Genomic DNA, 14,109 nt, shown 5'->3' on the forward strand with positions numbered 1-14,109 from the left:
ATCCAATCCTCTCGAGGACACTGAGGGACTTTGACAGTGTTGTTGAGACAAGAGAAAAACACATCTCAGTAAGAGAGCCCTGACGATGACATAAAATAAATGTTTGTCACATGCGCCAAATACAACAGTGAAATGCTTACTTACAAGCCCTTTAACAAATAATGTTTGTAAAAAAAAGTATTCAAGTATTTACTAAAATAAACTGAAGTAAAAAACTAAGTAATAATAATCTAACTAATAATTAAGGAGCAACAATAAAATAACAGTGAGGCTATATACAGGGTTGTCAGCTCGGGGATTTGATCTTGCAACCTTTCCATTACTAGTCCAACGCTCTAACCACTAGGCTACCCTGCCCCCCTGATGATGATATGGTTATTTGTACTCAACAATTAAATGTTATCCATTTGATAAAGTGGCTTTGAGGGTTTGTTTTTAATTAATTGCATTTTTATTTTATCAGAGAGAACTTATATCACCTATGTTAGAGGGTGAGGACTTTTATTTTGAAATTCCTTCCTCAGGTGTCGTCACATAACCCACATTAGTAAAGATGTCTGACAGGTGCACACACAAGTCAACAACAGTGAAGATTTCTATGTTTTTATGTGTTTTGTATTTATCATGGACGCCTGTTCAGACCGAGATTAATTCTGCAGTTCTCGATAAACAAACTGGCCAGCTGTCTCTACAAGAGGGTTTCCGAGACGACTATGTAGCCTGGGCGAACTTTACCGACGACATCAAGAACTCAGGGTAAATTCCTCTGCGCACTATCGCCCTGGACCAGTGCTAATGTAGCTAACGTTACATAGACGAAGCAGGACAAAAAAAATATGCATTTGGGTAGAGCAAGTTACAACGAGCAGTTTAGCAAAACATGGGCTCTCATAAAATGTATTTAGTCTAGACAACATTGGCTTGACAATGGGGATAGGACAGGCTATGTACTATAATCGATTTTAGTCAAATGTGAGTGCCTGTTCTATTACATCTATTGTGATAAAAGAGCATTTCCATTATTATTCAGGGTTGTAGTTTACCTGTGTGTCATCCAAATCGACCCCATAGAGTAGACCAGGGGTTACCAAACTTTAATCGTCCACGACCCCATTTTGATATCTGAAAATTCTTGCGACCCCAACCATGTGAAAAACAGGTTAATGTAATTAACAGCCAATATTTACTTTTTTATTTGGGGCTATAGCAGTCAATTGCAAAACATTCTAAAAGTATTTCAGATTTTTTTCTAAACTCACGATCACATACTTCTAATGTGGGGCTATGACAGATTAGTCTGACATGTCTAATGCCGCGTTCAAAACAATTGGGAACTCGGAAATCTACGACTTCACTGCGTTCAKGACAACTGGGAACTCGGAACAAAAATTGGTCCGACTGAAATCATTGTTAGGTCATCCAACTCGGAATTCTAAGTCGGAACTCTGCCTCTTTCTAAAGCTCCGACCTGAAGATCACTGACGTCATGATTTGACCTCAGTTTGAAAGCACCATTATCTCACCACCACTAATGAGATGGGTGTGCATGAAGCATGTCACTTCGGAGCTTCTCAAAGGCAGGGGGAGTAGTCAACAGTGCACACTTCATCTCTGCTGTCACATCCAACCTGGATTGATATTTGGTTTTAATGCAGACGAGAGCACTGCTGACTGCAGCTTCACACAGATATGAGCTGGCGAAGGTTACCTTGAGTTTTAATGCTCTGAGAGAGYTGGCAGGGTATTCCCTTTGAGTCGACCAAAACTCCTCCCTAGTAACCCGTGATTGCGTTCTCTGCAGCATTCGGTCACATGACAGCTCGAAAGGCCGCAGTTGACTGTTGCACTTGTATCATTCCAATTTGAGCGCAACGTTTAAGTGCGGCCTTTTCCTACGATCTAAGGGCATTCTCTAGTTGAATTAAATATTTTAGATTTCAAAAATGTTCTTTTAGATTTTGAAAGGTTAACCACATTACAATGATTTTGAGATACAAAGAAGATATATAAAACATTTTGGGGGTGGAAATTTGTCTGCGACCCCCGTTTTCATACCCTTAGTTTGGGAACCGCTGGAGTAGACACCCAAAGACTTTCCTAGCAAGTCAGGTCGTGATCAGAGTAAAACTCCTTACCCAAATACATTTTTATGTATATTCACTAAGTGTTCTCTCCCTCAGCTGGTCATATCTGGAAGTGACCACTAGCGGGCGCTATAATGATAGCATCCAAGCGTACGCTGCCGGGGCCGTTGAAGCTGCAGTCAGCTCCGAGGTAATGTAGAGAGACAGTCACCCTAACCCTGCTGGGGCAGTGGGGTCTAAGGTCGTGTTCCCCTGCTCAGACATTGTTGACATTGCTGATAAATGCCAGATCTTACAAACATTAGAGCAGTCTGGTGCCCGACGGCACAATCGATGACATAGCAACCATTGGTTGATCCATGCAACATCTGAACAGAGGAACACGACCCAAATCTATAGCTGATCTATTTGTGTGTTTGTGTCATAGCTGATCTATAAGCACTGGATGAACACACTTATGGGGTACTGCGGTCCATTTACATTTGAGTCAGGATTCTGTCACAGACTGAAGGATTACATKACCACCAACCTACAGTGGGTCAGACAGCAGATAGAGGAGCATCCACACTGTCCCTACTGGCACTAGGTATTGGCTGAGTCTGGGTCAGCCAATGTGCAAAATCACCAAGTATCTACTCCTTTTTCTCTGTGTCTAAACAGTAAATAACTTACTAGAGTGGATCATTCAGTACATACTTGGGATCTAATAAGAACGCCTTAGTAGAGGACGTTTTGTATTTAGACTTTCTCTCGCTTAGGTGTGGTTGGTGTTGCTGCAGCTGAAAGGTCTGGAAGATGGCTACAATGATCAGCTGTCATTTCCCAGAGGCCCTTTCACTCTCAACCCCTTCGGCTTCCTGTAAGTGTGGTCTGTGACCTCTGATGGGTTAGAGTTCCCCCATAGAAAATGATAGAGGACTCTAGTGCCCAAAAGCCATTTTAGCATGGGCAGCGCCATTCAGGACAAGTAGTCAACTGGGTGGGACTTAATTCCATCACATAATTCCATCCAGGTCATCAGAAGGGGTCAGCCAATGAATAATACTTGTGAGCTAACATTCCATAACTGCAGGTGGCAGTAAATCGCCAACCTTGGCTTTATCTGTTCAAACAACACACTGCAAGTGGCATGCACCCTTTCAGTTTGTTTACCAACTCATAGAAGTAGTAGAAGAAAATTGACTACTTCAAAATGGAAATGGCCTCAATGGTGCTGCCCGTCCACTCACAGACGGCATAATTGGACAGATACAAAGAAGAGTCCTCTATCATTCTCCATGAGATCAGCGCAGCAGTGAGTTTCTGTAAGCACCCCTGATTTTACTCACCAAGAGTACCCATCTCAGGAATAATGTGAGGGGTTCCAATGGGGATTTTTTTAGGGTGAGCTAAATCAAGTGCACCTTGCTTAACATCTATGACCAAACCCTCTATTTTTCTGTGGCTATTCCATAGAGAATGATAGAGGCATCTACTGGCCAAAATGCCATTTTTGCATGGCCAGAGCTATTGAGGGCTTCCACCATTTTAATGTAGTCAACTTAATGGGACTTCCAACTTCATTGGCTGATCCCTCCTGGTGACGCTGCTGGAGTCATGTGCAACCAGGTCATCAGGAGCGATCAGCCAATCGTAACAAATAAGAAAATGTACTACTTCAAAATGGAGATGGCCTCAATGGCACTGCCCGTGCTGTCACAGATGCCATAATGGCATGGATACAATGATGAGACGTCTTTCCATCTCTATGGGCTATTCAGACTTTTCCAGATGGGAGGAGACCTGGTGGATCTTGAGGGGGCCCTAAACAAGTCTAGCCAATCACGGACACTGGGCTCTGGCTCCTGCTCCGCCCTCATCAAGCTATTGCCTGGCAACAAGGATCTGCTGGTGTCTCATGATACCTGGAACATCTACCAGGCCATGCTGCGCATCCTAAAGAAGTACCAGTTTGCCTACCGTGTCTRTCCTACAGGTAACCTTTGACCCCTAAAACTCTCATAAGGATAAGTTAACTATGCCTACAGTGTCTCCTAATGTCCCCCCTTTCACCCCTAACATACTCTTAATGAAGCACTCCTGGAAACTCTGCTTGTGAACACTGGGAAAGGCCAACCATGAGTTGTGTGGTTCAGAGTTCTATATTTTATGGTTCTGAGTTTGATTTCTGTGTTCTGTTGTTCTCAGACAGTGATCCGATCCCTGGCGGAACCCAGGCCTTCTCCTCCTACCCAGGGTCCATTTTCTCTGGAGACGACTTCTACATCCTTAGCACCGGGCTGGTGAGAGCTTTGTGTAATATGTGTGTACATAGTATATATGTGTGTGTAGTATTTAAAAAAAAAATAGGTGTCCCTCCACAGGTTACCTTGGAGACCAGCATCGACAACAGTAACCCCGCCCTCTGGAAATTTGTTCAACCAACCGGAGCAGTGATGGAGTGGCTGAGGAACATCGTAGCCAATAGGCTGGCTGCATCCGGCAAGGAGTGGGCAGAGATTTTCAGCAAACACAACAGCGGAACGTGAGTCTCTGCAGGCCATCTGAGCGACATTTTCTTCTTCTTCCTGTAGACTCTCATTGACCTATGGATGTCTACCATGTTGGTTATCTCTCCAGTCCTGTCAGACCAGAGCTGGAGATCAGAAAACAAACCCTCAACAAGCTATTTAACTGTCCATTTAAAGGACACTAGGAGATGAAGAGTGAACGGAACTATCCCTTTAAGGAATTAAGTAAAGTAAAAATAACATCACATGAACTTTCACGAGTGGTCAGGTGACCTGAGTGAGATACTTTTTTTTCGGGGAGGAGCAGAGTCAAGTCAATTCTGTACTGAGTTGCAAATTTCTCTTTAATTTCAATTCTTGAAATTGGCCACCCCCAAATGTAGCAGAATTTGATTTAAATTTGAATAAAGGAAGTAGACTTTAATTCAATGAAATTAAAATGACTTATTTATTCTACACATCACCATAGTAATGTTTATTTTGACATAATGTATGGTTACCAATACCATGTAGCATAAGGTTGAAACATTTAATTTTTAAAACTCATTCTCCTTAAACAATTTGAAATAATTTCAGTGGTCTGGAAATATTCTAAGATTGTGTTGTGGGTTGTCTATAATAATTGATAATTCCCTTAATGTTTTTATATTTTTGAAGAAAAAAAACATCTCACGACAAAGAAAAATATTGTTTGACATCTTTGAGTTATAATCAAACTAATATTTGAAATTGTGTATTCTTTGCATGAATAAGTGGCATATGTCAAATGAATGAGCCTTTCATGTTTCACGTCTCAGTTTAATTGGTTTTAATTAAATTCTACTTCCTTCAATTCAAACTCAATTCTTCATTCTGTGGCGTGGGTTGGGGCCAATTCATATATTGAATTCAATTCCTACATTCGACTTGACCCCAACTCTGCTGGGAAGGCAGGCGTGGGACTTATCAGTGACGGCGACTCAGGCCAAAGTCCCCAGAAATCAAAGGTTACTCATGTTGATTTGTAGGGTTAGAGTTAGGGCTATTTAATCTGTCTTCTACAGCTTATCTCAGTCTCTGAGATGTTTTACTTCTCTAGCCTATCTCTAGCATATCTACATACAGTCTGTCGGTTAACAGCCTCTGTTACTCAACGTAGGGGAGTTACAGTGGAACCTAAAAGACTAACTAGTGTCTCATCAATCATCATAAATTACTCAATGGCCTCAATACAGACCCCCCAGACCGTGTAGAATGTCTACCTTTGGAATCAATGCATTCCCTCACTTGTAGGTATGTGTGTGTGTGTGTTAGGTATAATAACCAGTGGATGATAGTGGACTACAGGCATTTTACTCCGGGGATGACAGAGACCAAGGAGCAGCTGTTTACTGTACTGGAGCAGCTCCCGTAAGAGTCAACACAGACACGGGTGGTCACGATACCAGTGTTAAGATACTAGGAATGAAAAGAAACAAAACCTTCATTCATTTCTTGAGGAAAACAGTCCTCATGTTGTTATCCAGAGTCACATTTGTTTATTTTGCAAGCTATATCACACAAATATTTTACATAAAGTAGGGTTTTAAAGGACCATAAAGCTTTTGAAAAATTTGCCAGAAGAAAATCCGGTATCGTAGTATTGCGATCCTGGTATCGCGACAACCCTAGCACGCACACACATTGGAGAAATGTTTTGTGTGTTCTTCCTGCTGTGGTGAGCTGGCTATTTATCAATAACAGCAATAAGTGTGTGTGTGTGTGGTTCTGATCTGTAGTGGGCTGGTTGTTCACTCTGATAAAACCCAGGAGTTGCTGCAGAAAGGTTACTGGTCCAGTTATAACATCCCGTGTCACACACATGTGTGACACACTCTCACTGTGTGTGTGTAGGTACTATGAGGAGGTGTTTAATGCCAGTGGCTGTCGAGAACTGGTTAAACAATTTGGTCCATGGTTCTCTTTGGACATGAACCCTCGAGCCCAGATCTTCAGAAGGAACCAATCGCACATCACAGACATGGACTCCATGGTCCGCCTCATGAGGTACGCTCTTCCAGTCAGAGGCTTCTACACCAGATGTCACAGGAGGGAGAAGGACAGACCTGCATTTAGGCCTATATACACAAGTATCCTTACCTACAGCTGTATACTTACCTACAGCTGTATCCTTACCTACGGTGCATTCGGAAAGTATTCAGACCCCTTGACTTTTTCCACATTTTGTTACGTTACAGCCTTATTCTAAAATTGATTCAATGTTTTTTTCCCCCTCATCAATCTACACACATTACCCCAGAATGACAAAGCGAAAAAAGTTTTTTGCTCCTGACATGCAATGTCAACTGTGGGACCTTATATAAACAGGTGTGTGCCGTTACAAATCATGTCCAATAAATTTAATTTACCACAGGTGGACTCCAATCAAGTTGTAGAAACATCTCAAGGATGATCAATGGAAAGAGGATGCACCTGAGCTCAATTTCGAGTCTCATAGCGAAGAYTCTGAATACTAATGTAAATGTGATATATATTTTTTTAATAAATGTGTATACATTTCTAAAAACCTGTTTTCGCTTTGTCATTATGGGGTATTGTGTGTAGGTGGAGGGGGAAAAAATATATAGAATCCATTTTAGAATAAGGCTGTAACGTAACAAAATGTGGAAAAAGTTAAGTGGTCTGAATACTTTCCGAATGCACTGTGCATTTATAGCCTATGTATGGATATCCCTTCCCTACCCCCCTCTTTTTCTGTAGGTATAATAACTTTAAGGAGGACCCGTTGTCTTGGTGTGAGGGCTGTGACCCGCCTGCTAATGGAGAGAACACCATCTCAGCCCGGTCCGACCTGAACCCGGCTAACGGAACGTATCCCTTCGGAGCGCTGAAGCAGAGACCACATGGAGGAACGGATATGAAGGTAAGGCCATCCTCCACTTCTACTTTCTATTTCTCTAGGTATGAGTGTGTGTAGGTGACGTCCTACGGGCTGTGGCGTGAGTTTGGCTTCCTGGCAGCGAGTGGACCCACTTGGGACCAGGTACCTGCCTTCCAGTGGAGTTCATCCCCCTACTCAGACCTGATGCACATGGGACACCCTGACACCTGGGCGTTTGCACCTGTAAATGTCACCTGGTCTACCTAACCCTTCTGGTAAATCCTTATTCCTCCTGTCTCCTGATTCTGCCTCTTCGACCCTACTCTCCTCCCTTTCCGCATCCTATGACTTGCACTACCCCCCTTTCCTCCCGGCCGGCTCGGCCCTCCTCCCCTTTCCTCTTGGGGCCTGAGTGATGCGAGCTTACAGAACAGGGCTACAGGCAGCTGAGCGAAAATTTAGGAAAACTAAACTTCAGGAGGACCTATCATCCTTTCACTCCCTCCTCTCTATGACATCCTGCGACTAGTAAGGTCTGGCCGCAGAACAACCTGCACACTCGACACCATCCCCTCCTCCCTTCTCCAGACCTTCTCTGGAGATCTTCTCTTATGCCTCACATCCATCATCAACTCATCCCTGACTACTGGCTTAGTCCAATCTGACTTCAAAATGGCCCGAGTCGCTCCCCACTTCAAGAAACCAACACTCGACTCATCTGACGTCAAAAACTATAGACCTGTATCCCTTCTTTCTTTTCATTCCAAAACACTTCAGCGTGCTGTCTCTGATCAACTTTCTCGTTATTTCTCTAAGAACAATCTTGTTGACCCTAACCAGTCAGGCTTTAAGACGGGTCACTCAACCGAGACTGCTCTTCTCTGTGTGGCGGAGGCTCTCCGCACTGCCAACGCTGACTATCTCTCCTTTGTTCTCATCCTCCTAGATCTATCCGCTGCCTTTGACACTGTGAACCATCATATCCTCCTCTCAACCTTCTCAGGGCTGGGCGTCTCTGCACACTCTTGGATTGCATCCTACCTGGCAGGCCGCTCCTACCAGGTGACGTGGAGAGGATCTGTGTCTGCACCACGTACTCTCACTACTGGTGTTCCCCAGGGCTTGGTTCTAGGTTGAAAACCCTGCTTGTGCCATCAAACCCCTGCAACTTATCCAGAACACTGCAGCGCACCTGGTTTTCAACCTTCCGAAGTTCTCTATTGTCACCCCAGTCCTTRGTACACTCCACTGGCTTCTGGTCAAAGCTCAAATCCACTTCAAGACCATGGTGCTTACCTACGGAACAGCAAGAAGAACTTCCCCTCCCTACCTTCAGGGTATGCTCAAACAGTACACCCCAACCTGAGAACTCCATTCTGCCACCTTCCGTTCTAGCTCTGACTACTGATTTATTTACTTGAGAAAAAATGTACATTCTATGCCTGTGATACAGTATGTGGTTGTCCCACCTAGCTATCTTAAGATGAATGCACTAACTGTAAGTCGCTCTGGATAAGAGTGTCTGCTAACTGACTAAAATTGAAATGTACCCCTTACATTAACCCTACACGTACAGACCCCTCCGTGTCAGAGAATAAACTAAGGGGTGATGGGTTTCATTTCAGAAGGTAAATGATTACAAAAGTAATGTAATGTATTAGGTATACAGTGCAACAGTAAGCTCAGGGTTAGCATGTATATTTACTGTTCTGTTGTGTGAACAATCTTGAGATAAGGAAGTGGGTTTTAACTGGGTTTAAAACATTTTTTATAATGTTTTGCTCGTACTGGCTGTCTCATTGAATGTGATGTGAGATGGGAAAACTTTAAATGGGGCTGGAGTTCCACAAATGACAATTATAGAGGTAGGAAATTGTACTGGGGAAAAATGCACTATTCGTTTGGCCAATAGAGAATGATTAAAATATATATATATATATATATATTTAATCAAACAGTTTAGTGGAGCCTATGTGCCTAATTGAAGTATTCTACTATTTGATTCATGCTGCTATGACACTGGTCAATTTGTTCAATTCATGTTGACCTTATTAGACAGTAATCGCATAAAAACATGTATTACATTTGTTAGCATTTGACAGATGTGCTTTAATACGGTCAATGGTTTTTGGAAATAATTTTGTTTTGAACTTTAATTTATAGCCATGTCATGTGTAGCTTATTTAGAAATACAAAGCTGGCGTTCTGTCTTTTGGTGTCGTACACTGTTTTCGCTGATGGCCCAGACTTTTTTAAGCATTCCTGAAAGCTAACCACAACTGATTTGAAAGAAGGGGAGGGACATAGTCATCACATGTTCAAATCCAATGACAATGCACGTGGCTCTGCTTTCCTCCAATCAGAACTCTTTAACTATACTCTTGTTATTCTGCTTTATTACCGTTCTCCGAGCAGCAGGATATTATGATGGCAACACGATCGCAGATTATTTTAATTTTAAAATAAGAGTCCCCCTGCAAAAACGGGCAACATTTTGGGAATATCGTTTGTTTTTATCACTAGTGCAGTCAACTCTTTCTCACAGATTTGCCACCACCTTTGAAAATTATGGATAATTTGACTTTAATATTGTACTATATAAAGGGCAATGAATGAAAGTGCTGCTGGGGATTTAGACCACAGTTATCCATAAAATAACACCATATAAAGATTCTACAGACCATACTTAATGAGTAATCCCAACCCCACTTTTACCTCGGCACATAGAATATTTTTTCTCTATAAACCAATATAAATTTTTTTTGGTGTGTTGCATTGCAGTAGGTGGAGTAGAAAGTGCTGCTGGGTATTTACACCTCAGGACCCCAAGAAATAACACAATATATAGATTACAGGCCACAGGAGGCTGCTGAGGGGAGAATGGCTCATAATAAGGGCTGGAATGGCATCAAACACATGGAAACCATGTATTTGATACCATTCCACCTTTCCGCTCCGGTCATTAACACGAGCCCGTTCTCCCCAATTAAGGTATCTCCAACCTCCTGTGTTACACACCCAATTGAGTATTCCCAACCCCACCTTTACTTTGGCACATATCCATTCCCTGTATTGCATTGCAGTGAATGGAATGGTTGGAGTAGAAAGTTCTGCTGGATATTTAGATCTCAGTCCCCCAAGAAATAACACCATATATAGATTCTCTAGAGACCCTACTGAGTATTGCCTACTCCACTTTTACCTTGGCACATAAAATCGTTTTTTCTATACAGCCTAATGTTGTGAACATACCAATCTAGACATTGTATTTTTTGACAGTGCTCTTAAAAAACAAATAGAAGCATATTTGCAATTATTTACATAAAGTCCTTCTTCATTTGCTTAAGAGCACAATAAAAATTCACATTGATTCAAATGTAATATATTTTTAATATTTATCAACATTGCATCACATATGCTGCTGCTGCTATTATCTGTCACTTTATTCCTAGTTATATGTACACTTCCAGTCAAAAGTTTTAGAACACCTACTCATTCAAGGGTTTTTCTTTATTTGTACTATTTTATACATTGTTGAATAATAGTGAAGACATCAAAACTATGAAATAACACATATGGAATCATGTAGTAATAAAAAAAAGTGTTAAGCAAATCAAAATATATTTTATATTTGAGATTCTTCAAATAGCCACCCTTTGCCTTGATGACAGCTTTGCACACTGTTGGCATTCTCTCAACCAGCTTCATGAGGTAGTCACCTGGAATAAAAAAGCCACTCTAAAATGTGCAGTTTTGTGTACACAACACAATGCCACAGATTTTTTACGTTTTGAGGGAGTGTGCAATTGGCATGCAGACGACAGGAATGTCCACCAGAGTTATTGCCAGATAATTGAATGTTCATTTCTCTATCATAAGCTGCCTCCAATGTTGTTTTAGAGAATTTGGCAGTACGTCCAACCGGCCTCACAACCGTAGACCACGTGTAACCACTTTAGCCCAGGACCTCCACATCTGGCTTCACCTGTGGGATCGTCTGAGACCAGCCACCTGTACAGCTGATGAAACTGTGGGTTTGCACAACTGAAGGATTGCTGCACTAACTGTCAGAAACCGTCTCAAGGAAGCTCATCTGCGTGCTAGTCATCCTCACCAGGGCCTTGACCTGACCGCAGTTTGGCACGTAACCGACTTCAGTGGGCAAATGCTCACCTTCGATGACCACTGGCACGCTGGAGAAGTGTGCTCTTCACTCCTCACGGATGAATCGCGGTTTCAACTGTACCGGGCAGATAGCATGAATGGCGTTGTGTGGGCAAGTGGTTTGCTGATACCAACGTTGTGAACATAGTGAACAATGAACACAATTGCATTTTATCGTTTGCAATTTGAATGCACAGAGATACCGTGATGAGGTCCTAAGGCCCATTGTCGTGCCATTCATCCCCCGCCATTGCTTCATGTTCAAGCATGATAACGCACGGCCCCATGTTGCAAGGATCTGTACACAATTCCTGGAAGCTGAAAATGTCCCAGTTCTTCCATGGCCTGCATACTCACCAGACATGTCACCCATTGAGCAAGTTTGGGATGCTCTGGATCGACTTGTATGACAGCGTGTTCCAGTTCCCGACAATATCCAGTAAATTTCGCACAGCCATTGAAGAGGAGTGGAACAACATACAACAGGCCACAATCCAACAGCCTGATGAACTCGATGCGAAGGAGATGTGTCATGCTGCATGAGGCAAATGGTGGTCACACCAGATACTGACTGGTTTTCTGATCCACGCACCTACCTTTGTTTAAAGTATCCGTGACCAATAGATGCATATCTGTATTCCCAGTCATCTGAAATCCATAGATTAGGGCCTAATGAATGTATTTCAATTGACTGATTTCCTTACATGAACTAGAATTCAGTAAAATCTTTGAAATTGTTGCAAGTTGCGTTTATATTTTTGTACAGTGTATATATCTATCTGAATTACCTCTTACCCCTGCACGTCGACTTGGTACTGGTASCCCATGTATATAGCCAAGTCATTGTTATTGCTTTTATGTGTTGTACTTTTCTATTTCTCTCCCCCCCCCGCCCCCTCTCTGCATTGTTGGGAAGTGCCCGTAAATACACATTTCACTGTTAATCTTAACCTGTTTGTTTACGAAGCATGTGAAGAATAAAATGTGCGGGTTTTTATTTTGAAGGATTCTTCATTACCATACAAATTGACGTCATTGTTTGTGCTGCTGGCAGAATACTAGTTTGTCTTTCAAAACAATATGGTCCAAATTCTCAGACATAGGTTAGAAATGTAACGAAATAACTTGCTTTGTTTGTACTAGCTAGTCTCCTCATGTGAACTGCATACTTTAGATGTAGCTAGCTTAGAAAAATCATGATTTAGTTTGCATTAAACAAAAGCTGCTTGCTAGCTGATTAACTTTCTACCGATCCGGTTTAACTATAGTAACGTTAGCGAGTTGTAGATCGTACGGAACTGTATGGCTAGCTAGGCGCTTGGCTTTTGCTATTAAGAAAAGCAACGACAGCTACAAAAGTTGTACTTTGACTGGTAAATTCCGTTGTCTTGACATGGCAAGCAACGCGAGGTAGCATTGCAGAGAACGGCTCGACGTTGGACTAAACCAACGTCACCCCTGTGGACCTGTCTGTATGATGATCCCACAAGCCAGGTAACGTATGTTGTTGCTAAATCGTTTTGTGGCGAATGCAATGCGTTTATGGAATGTTTGCCTGGATCCTGTATTGTCGTCAGTTTTTTTAATATCAGCAATCTGTTGTGTGTGTTACAGGTGTGTGATGGGTTCCTGGCAGCCAGTTGCTAATCTAAGGGACTATGTTTCCCAGCATCCTCCTGGGGTCACCTTCTTCCTCTGTGTGCTGACCCTTGCCCTCACCTTCCTAAGCCTCGGGTCATACACGCACACACACCGCCTGCCCAATCCAGACACGCAGGTACAACATACATTACACACACAGTTTGGGCTTGGTGATATGGCCAAAATATCATATTATTATATTTTTCACATTTGACGGTATTTTATGTTTTTGAATAATAAAAGTGATAAATATTCACGACCCTAGAGTGGTAATACATTAATTATAAGTGTTTTCAATGGGGCATTCACCATTCTGTTTGATTTATAAATTTCCTGCACTTTTGTTATCATTTCCACACTGTCAAGTAGTGCTAATAAGCGCTGTATGATAGATATGGGTCAAAAATCTAGGCCTAGAGCAGTTTATTGGTGAACTGTTGAAATTATGGAAATAATTATTGTAGTTCAACAATTAGAATATAGTGGGCAGCATTTTGAATACATTGCTGTTTGAAATGACAACAAAGGAATAAGCCGGGGAGTTATTATTTTGACAGGGTCGGAACCAAATTGATTGTCCGTGTTTTCTAGGGGACCATATAAGATGTTACAGTACATGTGTATTCTCCATAGAGAATGATAGAGGCATCTAGTGGCCAACAGGCCATTTTAGCATGGGCAGCGCCGTTGAGGGCTTCCACCATTTTAAAGTAGTCAACTGGATGGGAATTCCTATGGGTTGTAGCCTCAATGGTGCTGCCCATGCTGTCACAGACTAATGGTACAGATATAAAGGACTCATCTGTATCTATCTCTATGGTATTCACTTCATGTAGTTAGCTAATATATT

General features: G+C 42.1%; 1 protein-coding gene across 4 annotated transcripts; it reads left to right on the forward strand.

The window, feature by feature from the left end:
* The first annotated feature begins 524 nt into the window (after window positions 1–524).
* Window positions 525–13,064, forward strand: LOC111975145 (putative phospholipase B-like 2). 4 transcript variants are annotated; one of them, XM_024003339.2, is made up of 12 exons: window positions 525–756; window positions 2,181–2,274; window positions 2,843–2,943; window positions 3,845–4,059; window positions 4,272–4,366; window positions 4,448–4,608; window positions 5,888–5,983; window positions 6,352–6,423; window positions 6,467–6,619; window positions 7,334–7,496; window positions 7,551–7,729; window positions 8,401–13,064. In XM_024003339.2, the coding sequence occupies exons 1-11, from the start codon at window positions 554–556 to the stop codon at window positions 7,719–7,721; spliced, it is 1,524 nt and encodes a 507-aa protein (XP_023859107.1). In that variant the 5' UTR covers window positions 525–553; the 3' UTR covers window positions 7,722–7,729; window positions 8,401–13,064. The 4 variants fall into 4 exon arrangements, with proteins under 4 accessions (XP_023859107.1, XP_023859108.1, XP_023859109.1 ...); XM_024003341.2 differs by lacking the exon at window positions 525–756 and adding an exon at window positions 2,512–2,670 and having other exon boundaries at window positions 2,186–2,274; XM_024003340.2 differs by lacking the exon at window positions 2,843–2,943 and having other exon boundaries at window positions 668–756.
* The last annotated feature ends 1,045 nt before the right edge of the window (window positions 13,065–14,109 follow it).

Source organism: Salvelinus sp. IW2-2015, linkage group LG15 (assembly GCF_002910315.2).
Source record: "Salvelinus sp. IW2-2015 linkage group LG15, ASM291031v2, whole genome shotgun sequence".
Classification (NCBI taxonomy): domain Eukaryota; kingdom Metazoa; phylum Chordata; class Actinopteri; order Salmoniformes; family Salmonidae; genus Salvelinus; species Salvelinus sp. IW2-2015.